We start from the raw sequence: 21,411 nt of genomic DNA, 5'->3' as shown, positions 1-21,411 counted from the left end.
TTAACAGAGGAGTTAAATAATGTCAATGGGGTTTAACTAAAATACATACGACGTAACTCCCAAAACACCAGATTGCCTGGAAGAGGAAAATATACTCTGGTTTTTTTTTTTTTTTTTTGCTATTTAGTGCATATTAGAGATACTTCAGTACAAGACTTCGAGCAAGATCTAGGAGCAAATGAATGTTGTCCTTCCCTTCCTCTTCCTATGTTTCTCTCAAACCATTCCCCTTACCAAGGTACATTTTCAGTACCAAAGTGCTATAGGGCCTAGTTCCTTTTAAAACCAAAACCAAAACTCCCAAACTATTCATGGAGAAAAACCTGAAAGACCATTTAATTTTGTCAATCATATAACTTCTACAAGGTCTTAATTTCTCATATACCTGAAAATAGAAGCACTTCAGGGCAAGAAAAGAAAGAGTACTAATGCAGCATATTTAAGACTTGGCTGTGTATCTAAAAAACAAGCTTGTCTCAATTCTTTCACCAAGTGCCAGAGGAGGTAATTACTTGCCTTTACTCTGTTGTCCTGCAGAGAAATTATCCGTGCACGCAACCAGGCATCTTCTTCAGCATGTACTGCAACAAGCTGCCCGACACTCAGAGACTGAGCTGATGACACTGTACTGGTCTGATTGTAGTATGCTTTCATTTCATCTTCCATTTGTTCCTGGGCAGAAGAATACTCTTTGCCCACATACCTACAATATTTTACAAAAAAAAAAATAAAAATCCAAAAACAAAAACAAACAAACAAAAAAAAAAAACAACAAGAGTTGGGATGCAACTTCAAAAAAGCTGAATAAAAACATAACATTTACATGCATATATGAATAAATTATATACATTTTCTAAGACATTCATGTCCAAACTCTTAGCTTTTTAGGACAAAAAAGTTACCCTATCACTAACAAACACCATCTCAATCTGGTTTTCAGTACATTTCATCTAAACCAAAGCATCTAAAGTGTCTTTAAAAATTAGCTGTTAAACCAAGTACTGTTTTCTCTCATACAACAGTCCTATCTTGTTATTTGGCTGCTGACCGAATGTTCATATTAATGTTGTTTATGCTACACAGGTCTTCTTAAATCAAGTATATAAACTTTCTGGAAAATCTAAATGGGAAGTTCTGAGTGCTTCAGAAACAAATCAGATTAGAGCAGACAAAAGGAAAACCTACCCACAAATTTGTATTACTAGCTACTGTTTCAGCTTGTTCATAAAGATCATGATTCTACTAAATTCTACCACATAATTTAGATTATATGCAGATAGTATAATGCAACATGGTATCATAACTCTGTTACAAATGTTATATTAAATCTGACCACATTCCAGGGAACTCTGATTTTCCTAGAAACAGCCTTTTTGTTTCTGTGCAAGCATTCATTACTTTGTAATGGAGATAAAGTGGGATGACAGTCATGCATGCGTGACTCAAAAGTTTCTTGAACATTTGTTTCATAAAGACACCTAACAGACAGTCAGAGTAACTCAACTGAAAGCAGAAGAATCTTTCAGAATTTCCTGCCTCACTCCCTATTTTATTAATTATTTCTTGTAAGAGTTCAACTGCACTACCTAGTGTATCATCTCTTCCTTCAAACACCCTGCTGTGAATGTCTAGCAAATATCTAGGAGTGTTTCTATCTATCTCTCTATCATGACTACATTACAATTCTTTGAGAATTGATCCATGTCTCAAAACAGAAACGGCATCAAAACCAGCACCTTTCAGCATTGCCTTCATTTGTACTGCAAGTGAAAGGTTTCAGACAAAAAGCTTAGCCACATACCAAGAAAGTAAAGAGATATTGCTCTATCCCTGAGATTGAGTTAGGAATCTTGATTTTATTGATCCTACCAAAATCAACATCAACCAACACCAGCCACATAGTTCTTGGGTAGGTCAGCAGAGAGGCTGGTAGGACATGTGAGAAAAGAACAGCCCATGCGCTGTTTCCTCTCTATATGTCTACATGAACATTTTCTTGTCATGGCAAAAGACCCTAATCCCTTCAGGGCTAGTTTCATCATATCAGGATAAATGGCCCTGCCCATGAAGTACATGGATAACCCTGAGTAGTAATTTTTGTAACTAGGACCAAGAAAACACTAAGTATCATCATGTACCTACACAGAGCTGACAAAATGAGAAACTTCAATACTGTCCAAGAAACATGGCTCAAATTTGGGAACAGCTGCTTTGTGGAAAAATTTTTACATAACCATCCTCAGCTCAATGTCATATGGTATTTTAATCCACAGTACTCAAAGTATTAATCTGAAATACTTAGGTGAAACATCCTTAAAACAACAGACTAGAAAGCTAAGAACCATTACTCCACATGGACAGTAAGTTAAAAATTATGCCAGAACTAAAAGGTGCACAGAAACGTTTTGTAGAGTTAAGTCACATGTGCACATGAGGCTGTTACTAACAGATGTAATGTAACAATCCACCTCATACACTGTCCCCTTAGACCAGGCTACCAAATCAAGAAACACTAGTAGTTTTTTGCTGGATGAATATTTGTCTTTCCATAAGTAGAATCTGCGTGCATTCAAGTCATGCCTAGTTAGTGTAAGGTACAGAAGCAAAAAGTATTTTAATAAGCACAATAGTAATATCAGAATATTGTTTTGTGTTATAGTGAGATTATTTTATAAAATCTTCCAATTGCAAGTCGAATCTGCCTTGATTCTCAGACACATTAAAGCTAATGATAAAAGGGATTGATTCAGGACAGAAAAAGTTTCAGAAAATTTTCATTTAAACACACAAACAAAAGGATTTAAAGTTTTCATTAGCAAAATAAGTAAATAATAAAATCCTGAAACCTGCTGTTCATCTATTTTTTTCTGGCAACCTGCACAATATGAACATCTGGATTTATAAATAAAACAAAAAAGGAAGATTCCAAAATATAAACTTGCCTAATCAGGACCTCATTAGTGTTTTTCAATTCTAGCACCATGATGGACACAGATCCTTCTGATGGAATAATTAGAGAAGGAACAGTTATGTTTTCTAGGTACTGGTCCTTGGATTCTTCATACTGCTGTTCAGCTGTGGCCTTCACACTATCATGCCTCTTGACTTTCTCAGTGACATTCAGATTTTCATCAATGCATTTCTGGGGTTTAGCATAGAGGATCGCCTTTCTGGGGACTTCAGATACGTAGTCCACAACACATACATCTGCCAGCAACTCTAGATTATTCAGAATGTCTTCTGGGAATTTTACTTGGTAAGTGTCTTGGTAGACTTTGGGAAGTGCATGAGCCCAAAGACCATTGGAATACTTCAGCAAGATGCCAACAACTTTTGCTTTGAAGTCGCTACTGAGTGATGCAGGTGTGGTCTCCATATTTGGCTTTAACAAAGGGTCTGCTTTTGGTGAAGTAACATTCTGAGATGCCTTTTCTTGCTCAGCATCGCTTTTTGCTGCTGGTGGTATTTTCTTAGCAGGATAAACAAATCCATCTATTGGATCACCTCTATGTATTTTCTCCACCTCGGAAAACAACAAAGAGAATCAATAATCAATTGCATTTGTAACACTAAATTGTTTTGTCGACCACACTTTTATAATATGAATTTTATACAGACTTTGAAGAGAACATCCACAGGGAGCTAAGCTTGAGGCAGTTACTACAGGTTAGCATTTCCTGTAATGTTTCCTCCTCTGTTTTGAAGGCTTCCAAACACAAATGAGTACATCAGTAGTAGACAAACATCTATCTATGCAATACAACTGGGAGTTGCTTCCAAAGAAGTACAGTCTCTCTTTCCTCCTAGCAGGACCAGGAGATGGTGACACCCTTCACAAATTTACATCTTTTCCATGTTAACCTTCCCCACAGGCAAGCAGATCATAAGCAAAAGTATCTCTCAGTTTTCTGAGGGAGAGAAGATTTGACTCTGTACTTCAGAAACAAGAGGACACTTGCCAGGCAGTGCTGTCAGGCAGGCTATCTATCTGCTGTCATGCTCAGAGAATTAGTTTTCTTTACAAAAGTTCTGAAATCAAGGAAGAAATTTCTGTTTTGTAATAAATTTCATAATAAAATTGATTAGACCCTTTTAAATCATGGTCCCAGCTTCCTTCAGAACCAGGTATTTTGCCAGTCCCTACATATCCACCCTTTGCTATAAGCTTATCACAGAGTCACAACATTGAAAGTACTGTTTGAGAACTGTAGCCACAAACTCACAATAAAATTCTGCTTCCTAAAGCTTTGCAGTTTCACAGTTCCAACCTAGATTGATCTAACCATACCTTAGCAGGAGTCTACGTAAAATTGAGATAACAAAAGGTCTTAGTGTTTTCGCATTGCTCCCAAAGCAAGAAAAATAAAGAAAGTTACAAAGCAAGGTTTATGTAGCTCCACTTTGCAGCTCCTTTGTCAGACGAAACAACTCTAATCAAAGTAATTTTCAAAAGCACATCAATGAAAAAACATGGAGCAGCTGAATTACTTGCTACTACTCAGGGGTAGCATTCACCTCCACCCTATTTTTGTCCACACCCATCAGAACTTTATAAACCTTGCCCAACTAAATATTCGCAACTCTGTCCTAGCAACATACAATCAAAGCATAATGAACAAAACTCCAGGTATTTTCTTACAGAAAAAGAATAACACATATCACTCATTATCAAGACAAAATTAGCAAGAAACAAATACTGAGTTACAATTATCACTGAAAAATAATCAAATGGCCTTTGCTGTGTCTAGAATAATGTACTTTGTCCCATGTATATCACATCACACTTAGCCCAAATTGCCACATGGTCTGAATTAAGAGTCAGGAAATGAACTATATAAGTGTATTTCTCTACACTTGCTCTGCATTACACTGTCTAGGCTGGCACCAAAACAATCTGTGAAAAGGTTATTGGGAAGGGGCCTTGGCCAACTTCCATGAGCACCAGCATGACACAAAGAAAATAATTTTCATAGATATAAAAAAAAAAAAATTAACCATGTTAGAGAACCCTCACACATTCTTGGTAGCATGCCTAAATTATTCTCTATCAGTGAAAAACCAAAATAGAAATATTTTCTGCAAGAATAAGGCATAAGAAAGCAAAGTTCTTGGGCATCTCTGCTAGTCAGCTTAATATAAGAGACAATAAACATGTCTGGCAGTAAAACCTAGAAGGATCGAGATGCCTTCAATGATTCCTGACAGAGAGCACCTATATTTGTACCCTTTGATATGAGGAATCTTACAGTGCCCCTTGCACCTCAGGAGAAGAAAGGAGTTCAGTTAAAAATAGCACCAAACAAAAAACTTAGCAAAGCCTTGCAAAGGCTTTGATACATGGTCAGGAGACCTAAGTATATCAAGTCACACAGACAAAAAAATCAGAGCATGCCATTTTGTCAGATAATCATATCCTAGATGGAGAGGAATTGATAAGGATGTCCCATGTGTTCAAGGACAAGGCTGAGGAATTCATTTACATGACCAGCCAAGGAAAACCTTTAGATCCAGAAAATACTTAACATTATCAAGACAACAATTTGTTTGAGAATGCTGTGTTGGACTATAAGGCAGTTCATCCTGGAAGAAGCTGGATGCAAAGGTCTACCTTTACGTATCCCTTCTCTTGGCTAGTGCTCTTTAAATAGAGCTGCAACACAGCTGAATAAATTTTTGCTGACAGGACTATAAACCCTTACACAGTAGACCAGCAGCAGACTGAGGAGAGAAGATCCTCAGAGATCTTTAAGCCTCTTAACTCCAATAATAGCTCTGGGGTTTTCTAGACACTGAAGTTCAGTTTTGAAGAGGCTGTACATCCTAACTGCACAAACCATTGACAGACAGTAAAATGCTATTTTCAGTAAATTGTTTCAGATTACTTCAGTATAAATAAGCACAGGCTGACATCACTAGAATCACAGAATCATAGAATATTCTGAATCAGAAGAAACCCACAAGAATCACCGAGTCCAAATCCTGGCCCTGCACAGGACATCTCCAGGAATCACATCACCTTCAAGGCCACAAAAACTTCTCATAACAAGCAAATGGCTCCACTTGTGAGCAGCACTTCAAAACAGACACCCTTTCTTAAGCACAAATGTCTCAACCAAGTTTCCTGTAGAGCTTACAGATTTACCTTCAAGGTACTCCCCATTAGTATGGCTGACACCACAGCTCTGCAAGCACATTATTATACTGGGAGGTACTGAGAAACACCTGAAAGACAGCGTAGTCATTTGTCACAGCCAGCACAGGTTCATGAGGATAAACTCCTGCTTGTCAGGCTTAATTTCATTTTATGACAAGACAGATAACCCATCTAGCTGATCCAGTGGATATAACCTTTTCGGTTCCAGTAAAGCTTTCCATATGGGTTCTCACAGTGTCCTTCTGGACAAAACATCCAGCACAACTGGGGTGAACACATCACATGATGGGTAAGCAACTGGCTCATGGGTCAGTGAATGGGGTGACATCAGACTGGTGACCTGTCTTGGTGGGGTTCCACAGGGCTCCATCTCAGCCCTGAGCTCCTCAACAGCTTCACAAATGACCTGGATACTTAGTAACCCTGGGAAGGAGTACTAAGCAAGTTCACAGAAGATAAAAAACTGGGAGGAGCTGTTGACTCCCTCAGAGGCAGGAAGGCCTTGCAGACTGACCATGATAATTAGAGGGCTGGGCAACCACCAACAGTATGAAGTTCAACAAGGGGAAGTGCTGGTTTGTGCACTTGGGATGGGACAACCCAGGAAGTGTGTACAGACTGGGGAACAAGAGACTGGAGCGCAGCTCCATGGAATGGAAGCTGGGGGTCCTGGTTCATGTCAAGTTGAACATGAGCCAGCAGTGCCCTGGCAGCCAGAAGGGCCACCCGTGTGCTGGGGTGCATCAGGCACAGCATCACAGCCAGGCAAGGGAGGGATTGTCCTGCTCTGCTCTGCTCTGGGGCAGCCTCACCTCCAGTGCTGAGGGCAGTTCTGGGTGCCACAATGGAAAAAAGGCATTGAGCTGCTAGAGAGCATCCAAACGAGGACAATGAAGGTAGAAAAGGCCTCAGGTGAAGGCCATATGAGGAGTGGCTGAGGTAATTTGGTCTGTTCATCCTGGAGAAGAAGAAACTGAGTTGCAATTACAACTTCCTTGAAGGAAGGGGAAGAGGAGCAGCAGGCACTGATCTCTTCACTCTGGTGACAGTCACAGGACCAGAGCGAATGGTCTGAAGTTGTGTCAGGGGAGGTTTAGGTTGGATATCAGGAAAAATCTTTTTCAGCCAGAGGATGGTTTGACCACTAGAACAGGCTCCCCAGGGAAGTGCTCAGAGCAGTATCCCTGACAGAGCTCAAAAAGCACTTAGACAACACTCTCGGGCACATGGTGTGATTCTTGGGGATGCCTTGTACTGGGCTAAGACTTGTATTTAATGATCCTTGTGGGATAATGATCCCTTACAATTCAGAATATTCTGTGATTCTGTGACCTTGCCCCTTATCATCTCTCCACTACACAGCACAAAACAGAGGCAACAGCTGGCAGAAAGAATCATCAGGGCAACAGAGAGTGAAGCCGTTCTACACAGGAGAATAATATTTTTTTCCTGGGCTTGAATAACAGAGGCAGCTCTTAAAAACTGAAATCTGAAGACTCAAATAATAAAACTTCAAATAAAAAAATACTCCCAAGATAAATACTGACACTGCAACTGAATGAAATGCAAAAGAGCAAGTCCCCTTGTTTTGACATACACATATAGCAAGGACAAAAGCAGACATGCTCCTGTATTGGCAGGACAAAATCTTTGCATAAATATGCTTGACAACATTTAGAAAAACCACTGACCAACATACAGAAACTAAAGAAAGTATCCACTTTGCAATGCCAGCCTCAATTAATTGTGTGTACAGTGATAGTTATATATTGGTAACCTCCTGGAGCATCAACAGGATGTTTCCAAGAAGGAACTGGAGAAAACATGTCCTTGAAATGAGAGTTTCTAGTCAGAGTAGATGTTGTTCAATTTCAACGTTACATTCAAACTAGCATATGCAGGTATTTTCTGCTATTGTCCCGCAAGGTAAGAAAAGAAAACCCGCAAAGGAAGTTTGCATTTAATGTCAGTGACAGAGTCTCATCAGAAGTCTAGCTCTATGGTTTTTGTATCCAACAGGTTCTCAAAGACGGCTCTAAAATACAAATCAGAACTATTACTCTGATTCATTGAGAAGAATTCTTTGGAAATGGGGTGCAGGAGTTTTTCAGATCTGATTTAAATATGCAACATGGAAGCTCAACCACCACAGCATACAAACCAGAGACTGTACACAGAAACATTTTAGTGACAGGCACCTTAGACAAACACTTCAGTGTGAAGGCAGCTCTCATCTACCTGACTTTCCTCACAATACATGAAGTTAAACTCCTAGAAAGTTGGAGCTGAAAGCAGCGAGGAAAGTATTTCTGGCCTTGATCAGCACTACCTGACATCTACACATTGGCTGACAGCACTTCTCTGTCACTGGCAGCCACCACAACTTCAGGTCCCACTGGTTTTGCCCATCCCTTTACAGTACAGGTCTCCCCAGGCAATGGTGAGATGCTGCTTCAACATTAGCATTCAACTCCTCCCTGTTCCAAGTAGCTGCTTCTGAAAGCAGTAACTGAACTGCTGGGTACGTGTCCAGAGAAACCAAATCTGGGGAAAAAAAGACACTTGGTCAGTGTTCTTGAAAGGCTGAAGATCCCCACTGCATATGGTGGCATCACTCAGAAAGGAGCTTTCCCTTACAAAGATCTGGAAGCTTCTTACATCATCCAGTTACACATAATCCTTGGAATCCACTCCAGCTTTTGCAGCTTCTAGTCTGATATACAATTAATTATTTTGCATGGGAAGCTATGATATCTATTTTCTTACCCTAAACAACAAAAGAACTCATCAAAACACTTGTTTTTAGCCAAGCGTCATGTTAACTGGGAAGCTGAAACAGACTGGAATATGCTGGACAAAAAAGCTGCAGCATGTCCACTGTTAAAAACCTGACTGGATACAGACCTGGACAGACTGCAGGTGACCCTGCATGAGCATGGAGGTTGCATTAGGTAATCAAATGAGGTCCCGACCCACCTCAGTGATTCTATGATTCTGTCTCTGGTAGTCATTTCTTCTGTACTTACCTGAAATGTTAGAATGCAAATCATACTAGGTATATATTTCTACTTTCTTTTGTTGTTAAACTAAAGAATCCCTATTGTCCCTCTGTTCAGGTTCAGCTCATGCTCAGAGCTGGGATGGTAAGCTCTACAAAGTTCAAGAGTGCCTTTAGATTGCCCCCTTCTGCCCATCCTCTTTGCCCTCCCACTCCATTACCCTGCACATCACAGTGAAGACACTTGTTCTCCCCTTTCTTGTACTTACAAGATTGGCTTCTGCAAATACACAATTACAGAGGAAAGTGTGATGCAATAAGACAGCTGAGCCAATCTAAAAATTCCATACTGTTGAGGGCTGCCCCTATTCCTCATCTTTATGCCAGCACTGACGATCAGCAGACAACTCTGTCAGCAGTTCTTTTTGGCTGTAATACCCTTTACCTCATAATGCATTGAAGTTCTCCTACAAGGTCAGAACACCAGAGACGCACAGGTTGCAGGAGTAAGAAAAGATGCTGTCAAAATGGAGTCTGACTCCATTTGGTGGCTCATAGCATTGTCCAACCACTCATCACCAGGCCTGAGTTACAGCTATATTGATTTGCAGCCTGTTCTAGCACTATGTTTCGACAGCAAAGTGATTCTGGACCTTCTGTCCTCAACCAGGTCATTTCCACACATTCCAGGACATCATCCTCCCAGTGAGGCTGACACCAACTGTATTCTGCTCTGTGCTGAGTACATACAGCACATCTAATTACACTTTAGGTATAACATGTCTTGTGTCCTCTGAATTCCATTTTAAGTGGCTGCTGGCTCTGTGTCTAAACACCAATTTCTTCAGTGAGGGTGGCAAAAGAAAGTTATTGTAATTCAAGAGATCATATATTGGAAACAACTTTTAGGGTTTGCATAAAACTAAGCTTTTGTTGATACGCACTACCAGATGCGATAGCCTGCTCCATTACCTCCTCCATGTGCAAAGTACATTAGAGTTTCAAGTTTGTTTTTCTGTTTAGAAAGATCACTTTTGCTTCACATAGCTTAACTGTGGTATAGAAATTCCTTCTCTGAGAGTGAAGACCTGATAAAACTAAAATTTCTCAAGGAATACAACTCTCTACTGTGGCAATCCTTCTCTTTTCTGAGCATACCTGCTTAGGTATGTTTACCTCTTTTCTTACCTACTGTAACCACTGTTACTATAAAATGTTACAATAAAAGCTCAGCTGCCTGACGCATTAGTATGTAGTACCTATTTTGTTAAGACATGGTGTACTGCCCAGGATTCAGAAAAACAACAGTCTCAGTCTCCCAATTTGTTTACCATCTAATCCTGGCATTCTATCAAGCCTTCAGTTTCATCTTCTGCAAAAAGTCCCAATATGGATAAATGTAAAATATGAATCTGAGAACCAAATACAGCTAAAAAAAGATAAAATAAAACCTCCTACCTGTCAATTAAGCAACATCTCATTGTTGTCTCATGCAGGTCACATTCTTATCTAAAAAATTCTCTACCTTTCTGTGGTGATAAACTTGTAGTGACTATTGCAAAAAAAAAAAAAAATCAAACAAAAAACCAAACAACAAACCAAACAAAATACCACCAAAACAGTGGAAAAAAATGCTAATTTCCCCCTTAATTCCTCCAATTTTTTTCCAGTGATGTATTTTCAAGACTAACAGAAACAGACTGTGGGACCTGTCCAACACCTTACCAGATATCCAAGAGATTAAGTGAAGAAAACTAAGCCCTGCTTTACCCTGTAAAGCCTCCTCCTCACAGTAAACAACCAGGAAAATGGTCTCCACTCTGAGGAGTCTTTTCACACAGCATCAGCCAATACAGTCACTAAAGGTCACTATAGTGACTTAAGGTCACTAAAGAATATATTCACATGTTACATATTGTTTAGCTTAATGTTTATTAAAAAGCAGTAAGAAACCTGACTGAGGAATGACAGATTAGAGACAAAAAACTGTCCTCTGACAAGTAATAGTTAAGCAGGTATGTAGCTAGAGCCAGTAGAGTATTTTAAGGAAAGGAACATCTTTGTTCTAGAACTGCGGAAAAGCAAATATATCTCTTCCAGCACAAGGGGAATTTCAAAATTCAGAATGGTAGTGTTATTTTTCTACCAATTCCTTCAGAAAACAAGCAGAAAGTCTAAGGCAGTCATTACCACAAGAAAACTCCAGAATCAAATCAATATGCATACATCCCTACATTCTGTCAATTAAAAGGTGTCTGCTTGTTATTCATTCTACCAAAATATTGGCTCTAGGATTGGTGTTTTCACCAAAACTTTGGGTTTTATAACCATGGAAGAACTTCTGAGGCACAAGGTATGACAGGGTCTGACAGGATCCATCTGTCCTGATGGATGAAATTATTTTTGGCTGTTAAGTGACCCGCTGTGCCACTCAGACACTTGCAACTCTATGGAACAGGATAGGATTCACCTGAGAGTACTAAGGGACCTGGAAGAAGCACTTGCCAAGCTGCTCTCCACCATTTAGCATCAGTACTGAATAACTGAGGAGGCTGATGACTGGAGTTTGGCTAATGTGATGCCCATCCACAAGAAGGGTTAGAAGGAAGATGTGGAGAACTACAGGCCTGTCAGCCTGACCTTGGTGCTGGCAAAGGCTACGGAACAGATCATCTTGAGTGTGATCATATAGTACATGCCAGACAACCAAGTGGGATCTAACCCAGACAGCATGGGTTTGGGGAAAGGCAGGTCTCACCTGACCAACCTGATGTCCTTTCACGACCAGGTGATGTCCCCAGAGGGTGAGGGAAAGGCTGTGGATGCTGTCTACCTAGAATTGAGAAAAGTCTTTGAGACAATCTCCCACAACATTTTCCTGGAAAAGCTAGCAGCCTACAGCTTGGACAGGAGCACTCTTTGCTGGGTTAGAAACTGGCTGCACAGCCAGGCCCAGGGAGTGGAGGTGAACGGTGTCACATCCAGCTGGGGGCTGGTCACCAGTGGTGTTCCTCAGGGGTCTGTGCTGGGGCCAGTCCTGCTTAATACTTTTATTTATGGTTTTGGTGAGGGAGATGAGTGCATCTCACTAGGTTCACAGGTGACACTACATTGGGTAGAAGTGTCGACCTGCCGGAGGGCAGGAAGGCTCTGCAGAGGGATCTGGACAGGCTGGATTGATGGGCCAAGGGCAAAGGTGTAAGGTTCAATAAGGCCAAGTGTCAGGTCCTGCCCTTGGGTCACAACAACCCTGTGCAGTGCTACAGGCTGGGCAGAATGCCTGGAAAGCTGCCCAGCAGAAAAGGGGGATGCTGGTCAACAGCACCTGGTGGACAAGAAAGCCAGTGGCATCCTGCCCTGTATCAGCAACAGCGTGGCCAGCAGGACCAGGGCAGTCCCTCTGTATTCAACACTGGTGAGGCCACACGTCAAGCTGTGCGTCCAGTTCTGGGCCCCTCATGAACAAGAAACACATTCAGATGCTGGAGCAAGGTCAGAGAAGGGCAAAGGAGCAGGTGAAGGGTTGGAGCTGGAGAGGGTAATTCCTATGGAGAGAGTAATTCCTATGAGGACTGGCTGAAACAGCTGGGGTTGCTCAGCCTGAGGAAGACTCAGGGGTGACTTTATCACTCTCTGCAACTCCCTCTGAGGAGGCTGTAGCCAGGTGGGGTCCATCTCTTCTCCCAGTTAACCAGTGACAGGACAAGAGGACACAGACTCTGCTGCTTATTACCAGCACAAAAATGTGTCCCAAAACCTTCAGCCTCTCCCTAAATGTGCATGCCAGTACACAGCATGAGCACAGCAGTGAATGTGGATAAATGGGGACAACAACTTTTTTTCCTCAGCAAAGTAGTGACAGGGCACACAGACAATTCCAACTCTACTAAAATATTAATGCTAACCTCAGTTAAAAATGCCATTGTACCCATTAAAATTGAAGGAAGTTTTCAGTGGAAAAAAAGAACTGACTGGGTCTAGCATTTTATTATATGTATAAAGACATAACAGGAACAAAGGAGTTTCTCCTTTCTTTCAAGGTTTTCTTTTAAAAATAAATAAAAATCCTTAGAATTTTTAGGGTGGAGGGGTTCAGGTGGAGATTAAGAGGCATTTCTCCACTTAAAAAGGGGTCAGGCAGTGCACAGACTTCCAAGGGAGGCAGTCAAGTCACCATCCCTAGAGGCAGTCAATAAATGACTGAACTGACAACCAATGCTACGGTTGACAATGGGTGTTTGGTCGAGAGTTGGACTTGATCTTGGAGCACATCTGAAATACCTGTTGAACACCAACACACAAAGTATGAGAAACAAACAGGATAAACACCAAGCACTGGTTAGTTCCCAGAGCTATGATTTCTTTGGTGTCAGCAAGACTTAGTGGAACAAGTGCCACACCTGGCATGCTGGGATGGAGGGCTGCAGGCAGTCCAGGAGGGATGGGCAGGGCAGGCAATGTGGAGGAGTTGCACTGTATGAAAAGGGGAGGTTTGACTGCACAGCCCTTACCGTTAGTGATGTTGTGGGTGAGACCCTGGCTTCCAGGGAGCATTGTTGTAGTGTCTGCTACCAACAGGCACTCAGGAGAAATCTCTGGGTTCGTATCTTGTTCTTACTGGAGATTGCACCTCCCCAGACATCTACTGTGAACACTGTACTGCTGTGACAATCAAATTTGGGAAAAGTGTGAAGTTTGTAGGAAATAAGTTCTGGTCACAAGTACTCAGTGGGACAACTAGGAACTAAAGCCTCCTAGGCAGAGGACTCTGTCAGGGGAGGTTCAGGAAGCATTTCTTTAACAAGAATGTGGCAAACACTGGAACTGGCTTTTTGGCTGACACCCTCAGCCTGACAAGTGCTCAAAAGATATTTGGATAATGCCCCTAACAACAAGTTTTAACTTTTGGTCATTCCTGAAGTGGTCAGGCAACTGGACTAGATGATCACTGATAAGATTCCTTCCAACTGAAACACTCCTATTTATTTTGCAAATACTTATCACTTGCATTTTTCCATACTGAGTCAACATTTGCATGAAGCTACTATAAATGCCAAGATCCCTTTCCCCAAGCTTCAAAGTCCACACAGAAAAAAAACCCACTTTTTTTTTTTTTTTTTAATGTAGGGAGAGTCCTTTCTGTCCATGGCCAAGATTACAATGAAATTTTACAGGCCAGAAACATGGTATGAGGAGGTTACATACCTCAGTGGTTCAGCTGCCTGCATCCCAAGGTTGCAAGGCTGAGCTTCAACACAGTAAAACTATATAACTTTGACTCAGAATTGCAAAAAAACAGCTAAGTTGTGAGAAAGAACTTGTGACAAAAATATATAGAAAGATAGAAATGAGACAGGAGTTGCAAGTCTAAAATAGGGATCACTAGCTGCTCAAAGACACATGGCAAAGTAATTAATCAAACAGAAAGGTAAAAAAATCTGATAAAAAAAAGGTGAAGGTGGGAGGGTCACTACCAGTCATCACATTTTGCAAAGCACAAGTGCTGGAGGTGAAAGCAAACAATTCAGTAACACTGTGGATTTGCCAGAGCTGTTGAAGCAGATTCTTCTCCTGGCTGAGGTCTGTCTAGACAACAAAGACTTCTGAGCATATTTATTGTCAGCCCCACTGCTCATGAAGGCTGGGCCACAATCTGTGACTGCTAGCCACTACCTGGTAACTTTGTACTTTTGCACTTAGCTGTGCAAAGTATGTTGCTACAAGTAAGATGCTCAACAAAGTCGACCTAAAGAGGAGAGGTAACAGACAAATGGAGACAAAGTCAGCCTCAATACCTCCTGCCTGAACGGTGAAGACTGAAAACAAGATCATCAACCTGCAATTTACAGCAATACTTGGAGACCTGAACTCAGTACATAGGGAAAATATCCATTATCCATAGTTGTAAAAACATGGAAATTACCATCTTCTAGATAAAATTCCTACCTTTCCAACAGAAGATTTGGAGATGCAAAGTTATTCAGAAGTGATACTCTCCAACACACAGATTAAAAGCTTGGAGACACTAAAAGCGTATTAGGTTTGTTGTCTGCTGGTTTGTAAGTATGTTACACTGATCTGAATGAGTAAAAAAGGAATATGTTCTTCTTTAAGAAGATAACAAAAGAAACACCAAGCATGTTTTTGAGCCTGGCAGACACTACCTGTGTAAGAAACCAACATGCCAGAAATAATTCAGGTATCAGATATCTTTACTTTCACTGGAGAGTACAGTCTTTCTTCTGCATTTCAAAGGTTCTACAAACTTGTACACCTGCAAACAATATGTTTAAATCAGGAACAGATGATACTTAAGAGAAGTTCTGTAGCTTTCATATAAGAAGTCCCAATTCAAACTTCTCCATGCCTGAGCCATAATTACAATTTTGTAAGTCAGTAAACTGAGACGGGCTTTAGAAGCTCATTAAGTTCTCTACAAAAAGACTGATTGTGCCAAGATAACTCGATAGTTCTGACTGCTGTTGTACTGTGCCCATTGTATTACAATGTTTCCATGGATTTAATCAGTGCTGATTTATGCTTCAATGACTTTATTTGCATGCTAGAAAGAAAGAGATAGACCCAATAGATAGTAAGCAAATGGATAATGAACACAGAACAAAGATACTGGATGAACAGGACTGACTGGAACATTAGCTACAAAAAAGACTAAAATTTGCTGCATGAACTAAGCAATTCAAGACATAACAGCTTGCCCTGTAGATAACACAGGAACCAATCATCAACCATCAAAACAAATTGCTTCTGACTGCATACATTTCCAGTGTTTGTAGTAAGGTGTTACAAACACATTTTATATATCTGAGAATACCATACATGTACACAAATGGTGTTATTCCTGAAAAGCAGTTGTTCAACTCAGTTATTTTCTTTTAATTCTTTATTTTGTATTTAATGCTTTTACAAAAGAAAATACTTAGGACATACAAAAAATGTACTTCAAGAAGACAAATAATTCTTATTACTTCAATACTCTTCTGTGCCACAGTTTGACAAATACCAAGGTAATGAAAAGTCTTTGCTGACTGGCCATTTAACACTGGCCTGTTAAAGTAAAGCTAAATAAAGACTTGATGCAAAGTTGCATGACACCATAAATGACCCGTATATGCAGAAGAGGAGACAGAAGTATAGCAGTTGAAGCCCCTCCACCCTGTGGTGATGAAACTTATGTCAGACCTCTAAGCGGACACTCAGCCAGACATCAGCTCCTAATAAGAGACGCAATGACACCCTCAGTAATCAAGGGGTAACAGGCATCAAAAGGAGGGCAGAAAGGGGCTTAGCTGTAATCTCTCCCCCCAGCATTACCACCCTTCAATTTAATCTATTATTGTATCATAAACCTAACCTAAACAGCAAAATTCCTTGCTGTTTCCTCACTCTTAAGATGTGAGAAAGACCTTTGGAAAAGTCTATAGAAAGATAAATACAGTTAGACCTCAGACTGTTCACAAAGGTTGTTGGTAGCTTGTAGCTTTAAGAGGACGTAAACCCACCAACAAGGAAAAGCATAAAATGCAATTGGGGAGAAAACCCAAACCGAGAACAACAAACATGGCATGGACATCACCTGTCATCAGCTATTTGAGTCATCAGTACTGGGGTCAGTTAAAGGTTGCAAGGCAGCAACCTCAAGCACTTGCTCCACAACACCATGCAGTCTGACCTTCCTTGTTCAAACACTAGTCCAGCCAACTGTGATTTTCTGGGGTTTCAAAGCGCATTGTGGGGGTTTCAAGGGATGTGGGGGTTTTCTGTCACTGCTACAGAGCACGAAGGAAAATGCAGGTGCACATAAAATAACATTTGGCAAATGAACATTCGGAAGTCTACAGAATACTGGCATCTTCCATAAAAAGGGCTCAATACTTACTGTGCACACATGAGGCCAGTTCTCAAGCTGATAGAGCACTTCTGTGCTCAGGTCCTCCCAGTACATTTCCCGATATATCTGAGGCATCTTTGACAGTCTGACACCACTGCTGTACTTGCTCAGCAGCTCCTTAATGCGACTTTGAAGTTCATGGACATCAGCAGCAGAAGAGCCAGGGGCAACAGTATGTGCCTCTGCAGTGGATGTATTCAAGCTATCTGTTAAAAAAAAAAAATACAGCCTTGAAGTAAACACAGCCCTACAAACAGAAAGACAGCTCATTACCTCCGTACTTAAAACTAAACATGGGATCTGCCAGCATAGCACCAACTTTAAAACATGGCTCTCTCACCCAGCATGGCTGGTTCAGTGACTTCCTATGGCAAAGAACTATGGAAATCTCAGATATTAAGTAACTACCTAAAATGAGTTTTCAATCACTGTAGTTATTTTCATATGATGTTGCTACATGTTACTTCTGAAGGAATTCTGGAAGAGAATACAGAACTGCCAGCCCCACTGCAGCTAAGACACTGCACTAAGATGGTACCCCAAGAGGGGCACAGGATAATTTCTTTATGAGTACAAACACCAGAAAGATACAGCATGACAACCAAGAATGTTCTTCTATATTTAGATGGGTGTACAAATCAGACCAATGATCTGCCTTTCATTCCAAGATATATCCTGAGGAAAAGTCTCCAAACAATAGGCAGCTTTTCTGTGCTACGGCATCCAAGGAAGCCCTCCAGTGGAGCAAGGGAAGTGACAACTGCTCAGCTGCTCTGGGCAGTTTCATACATTGAAACTCATCAGGTACTCATTATTCCAGGGGGAGGTTCACACCACTAGCTTACCTGCTGCCTCACCTCTACTGCTCTTCTCCCTTTGGTGGGCTCTATTTGCTACCAGACCTGAAGCTTCACAAATCAGGCTGACAAGTCTCAAAGAAAGAAACCATCATTTTGCAAGCCTATCAGCTGCACAACTGTTGAGCCATGCAAGCAGAAGAGTATTTGCTGGACAGATACATTAGTAATGCTGCTTAGTCCTGAAAGACAGGATTTCATCCTTATACCAGATTCCTAACCCACTGGTGAAATTAAGCCTACTCCTCCCATTTCCAAACTCCTCACACTGGCTTTGTGATTTGCTTTGACACTTACTGCCCAATGTTTTTCCTAGAAGACTGAGAGGCAGACAAGCAAACGCACATTTCCTCAGCACAATGAAATAACAGTGAAAAGGTTCACTCACAGAACTTGATTCCTCATCCAAGCCCATCTTCATTCAAAACAACTAATAAGATGGGGTTTTTTTTAAGACGACACCCTCTCTGAGCAGTAAACAAATAATTTCTCAATGGGCATACCATTTGACTCTGTGGAAGAGCTTCTGGACAGGTGAACTTGCAACTCCTTTTGAAATCGTGGTGGGACAGTCAGCCTCTTCTCAGATCTAAAATTGGAAAGAAAATTGCTTAGAATCACTCTTCTTTCTCTAAATATCATTCCATTTGCTTCTAAGACTTGTACATAAAATAAAATGCATTCCACACATTCCTTACACTCCTAGAAGGCCTCCTGCAGTAGTAGTCACAACGTCCTCGTCAGGAAGACAACCTGATCAGCAGTAACAGGACAGATCAAAGGGTAGTTTATTAATTTTTCTCATTATTGTGAGAAACAAAACACAGTAAAAAGACATTAACAAAGGGAAAGTATCTAGGAACACATAGGCATTCTAGGTCTTTTTGTGGATGCTGTTGGTTACATTGTTTAAGAGATTCTCCTCTGAAGATCTCTCCCACTGAAAGCACACAAATGTTGTGCTTGCAGGTGTTCTTCAGAGGAAGAATACAGACTCTACTTGGGAATACAGACACTAAAATGAGCTCCTGACACTGAAGAGGGCACAGCACTGTGCAGCTCACAAAGACCTGGAAAAAAAAAATCAACTGTGGAATAATTACATACACTGCAAGCAAAAGGGAACAAGAGTTGGAGAAGGGAAATCAAAGACTAGGCAACATCTCCACCATAGCACAGCAGGTTGCTCTGAACCAGGCACCTCCTGATCAGAGCAGACCCTGCACAACCACTGGGCAGGCTTTGCAGAAGATCTCTGCCCAGGGCCAGTTCTGGAATTCAGAGATAACAGTGGAGCAAGCCATAAACCTCACCAGCTGCAGAAACACCAAGGGTGATTTTCACAGCTTCACCTGGACTCTGAGAAGGTAGGACAGTCGTTCCAGAATGATGCTGCGGCTAGTTGCAACAGGAAGTCAAGACCAAGAAGCCCTATATGTCATCACATTAACTTGTAATCAGAGCATATTCATGAATCAGAAAGAGACCTCCCACATTTGTGTCTCTTCTGAGAAGCATGTTAAAAGATTTAACATTAATTTGTCTCCCCTGCTTTTATGCTGTCCCTGTTAGATGAAACCATTGTTCCTCCATCAGCTACGCGATATCACTTGTACCAAAGACCATACTTCTGTTCTGAGTCATGTCCCACAGCACTAGCTATGAGGAGAGGCACTGCCCAGCTCAGCAATTTACACAACAGGAATCATGCCCAGAAGTGCTGGAAGCAGCAGATCAACTACAAGCACATTTATGAAACTCGGAAAGTACAAAAGCACAGCCACCCGCACAAAATCAAAACTTCCACTCACACCTGACACTTGCTGGGTATCTGAAAAGCCTCTTACAACACTCATCTGCGCTACAGAAAAGCCCTCTACATTCTGGACACACCCCAGATGCCCACACTAAGTAGCAGCAGTCTCTTCTTAAAAGCTGTGGCTGCCCATGCAGATGCTACAAGAAATTCAGGATCCCTCTTCTTTGTACATGCACCTACCAGTACGGACAACTCTAAGCTGAACAAATACTCAAGCTAAAAAAGCCCTCTAAATGGAAGCACACTCAAAAGAGACTACCATCTTTGCTCGGCAGAAAGCAAAACAATCCTGTGAAATAGCCCCATGGGTAGTGGAGACTGTCCTGCTACCTCTGCCTGCCAACAGGAATCCATAGCTGTGTTCTAGTCCTCTGTGCCATACATACTTGTAGCACCTTAAGCCCCACATCAGGTGACACAAGTGATGTGACTGCAGGGTAGGCCAGCCAGAACTGCAGGCAAGTTCCAGTGAGAAAGAGGGCAGATATTCCCTGCTCAAGCCATGCCATGTGAACGCCCTGGAAAGAAACCTGTAACACAGCAGGGATGATTCCCTTCTGCTACATGTAAAAGCTAATTGGATTTGGGATCCTCTCAGTATTAAGAGACTTTATGTAGGGTCTTCCTGTGCTTTCTGTTGTGGTTCAACAGTTTCCCACAACAAAACTGTCATCCAGCTTTCCAAGCTGACATGGGCTTTGAGCACAGCCATCACCAGATCTGAGTGCTGCAATCAGACAAGAATTGTGTGATGTGCTGCTTGCTCCCACAGATCATGATGGTCCTATGTCTCCACAGTGAGATGGGGTATGGCCAGACAGTGCCAGGGCCAACATGCTTCCCTACAGTTTGCACTTATGGACAACTCAGCTACTTGCAAGGCCTCATGCTCCTCAGCTGCTGGAAGCCTGCTCCCAGCACAAGGCCCCCTAGCCACATCAGCAGCCTGGCCCTTCACAAATGCCTGAGCAGCCATGCAGCCCTGCCAAGTCCCCATGCGTAGCTCCAGCTGAGCAGCTAGTCACGTCTCACTGCCTCACAACGAAGGGGAGCAATGTCCTTCCCTGACAAGTGCCTCATCTTGGTGAGGCCCATGCCACCCCAATCTGCCCTCTGGTGCTTGGACAGTGCTATCTAAGCAGCAAGGCCAGGTAGTGGCCAGCAGCAAATGGCTCCTGCTGCTTCAAACAAGGATGTCACCAAGCACCCAAACCTGTTTTCATCCATGCTGCTGCCTTCCAGCCTCAAGGATCTCTGCAGTTAACCGACAAGGTCTCTCCCTGATTCTCAGGGTCCACAGCTGCTGCCTTCCAGCCTCAAGGATCTCTGCAGTTAACCGACAAGGTCTCTCCCTGATTCTCAGGGTCCACAGCAACATAGTCAGGATAACTTCAGAGATTGCTGCTCTAAAGACAAGCCTCAGATCCTGCACCAGCATCTGCAAGAAAGCCTTGGACAACCACCTTCAGTTTTTCTGTGTTGTCATGTGAATGTGACAGAACCGGGAAGACAACCAACCTGTTCCCCTTCCACCAAATGCTACACAGGGGAAAGCCCCTGAAGCTGTGGTCATAAAAATCTCTGAAAAAAATATCACAAAGCACTACAGAGGTGGGACATAGACTTTGGCAGTCACAAAAAACCCACCATTTCCAGTCTCATTGAGGAGCTTCA

At 41.8% G+C, this 21,411-nt stretch overlaps 1 protein-coding gene across 9 annotated transcripts in view; it reads right to left on the bottom strand.

Annotated features, from left to right (window-relative positions):
* TDRD7 (tudor domain containing 7) overlaps positions 1–21,411 on the bottom strand; it is a 47,196-nt gene that overhangs the window by 9,611 nt on the left and 16,174 nt on the right. For 8 of the 9 annotated variants that reach the window (XM_074532623.1, XM_074532624.1, XM_026796790.2 and 5 more), the window contains 5 exons: positions 18,422–18,507; positions 17,050–17,267; positions 11,911–11,985; positions 2,943–3,523; positions 517–703 (listed from right to left, as the gene is read on the bottom strand). In XM_074532623.1, the coding sequence (XP_074388724.1) occupies positions 517–703; positions 2,943–3,523; positions 11,911–11,985; positions 17,050–17,267; positions 18,422–18,507 (1,147 nt within the window). The remainder of the gene's footprint in view (positions 1–516; positions 704–2,942; positions 3,524–11,910; positions 11,986–17,049; positions 17,268–18,421; positions 18,508–21,411) is intronic. The other variant, XM_074532628.1, reaches the window with a different exon arrangement.

The sequence above is a fragment of the Zonotrichia albicollis genome, chromosome Z (genome assembly GCF_047830755.1).
Source record: "Zonotrichia albicollis isolate bZonAlb1 chromosome Z, bZonAlb1.hap1, whole genome shotgun sequence".
Taxonomy (NCBI): Eukaryota; Metazoa; Chordata; class Aves; order Passeriformes; family Passerellidae; genus Zonotrichia; species Zonotrichia albicollis.
This window is presented reverse-complemented; position numbering and strand designations above follow the sequence as displayed.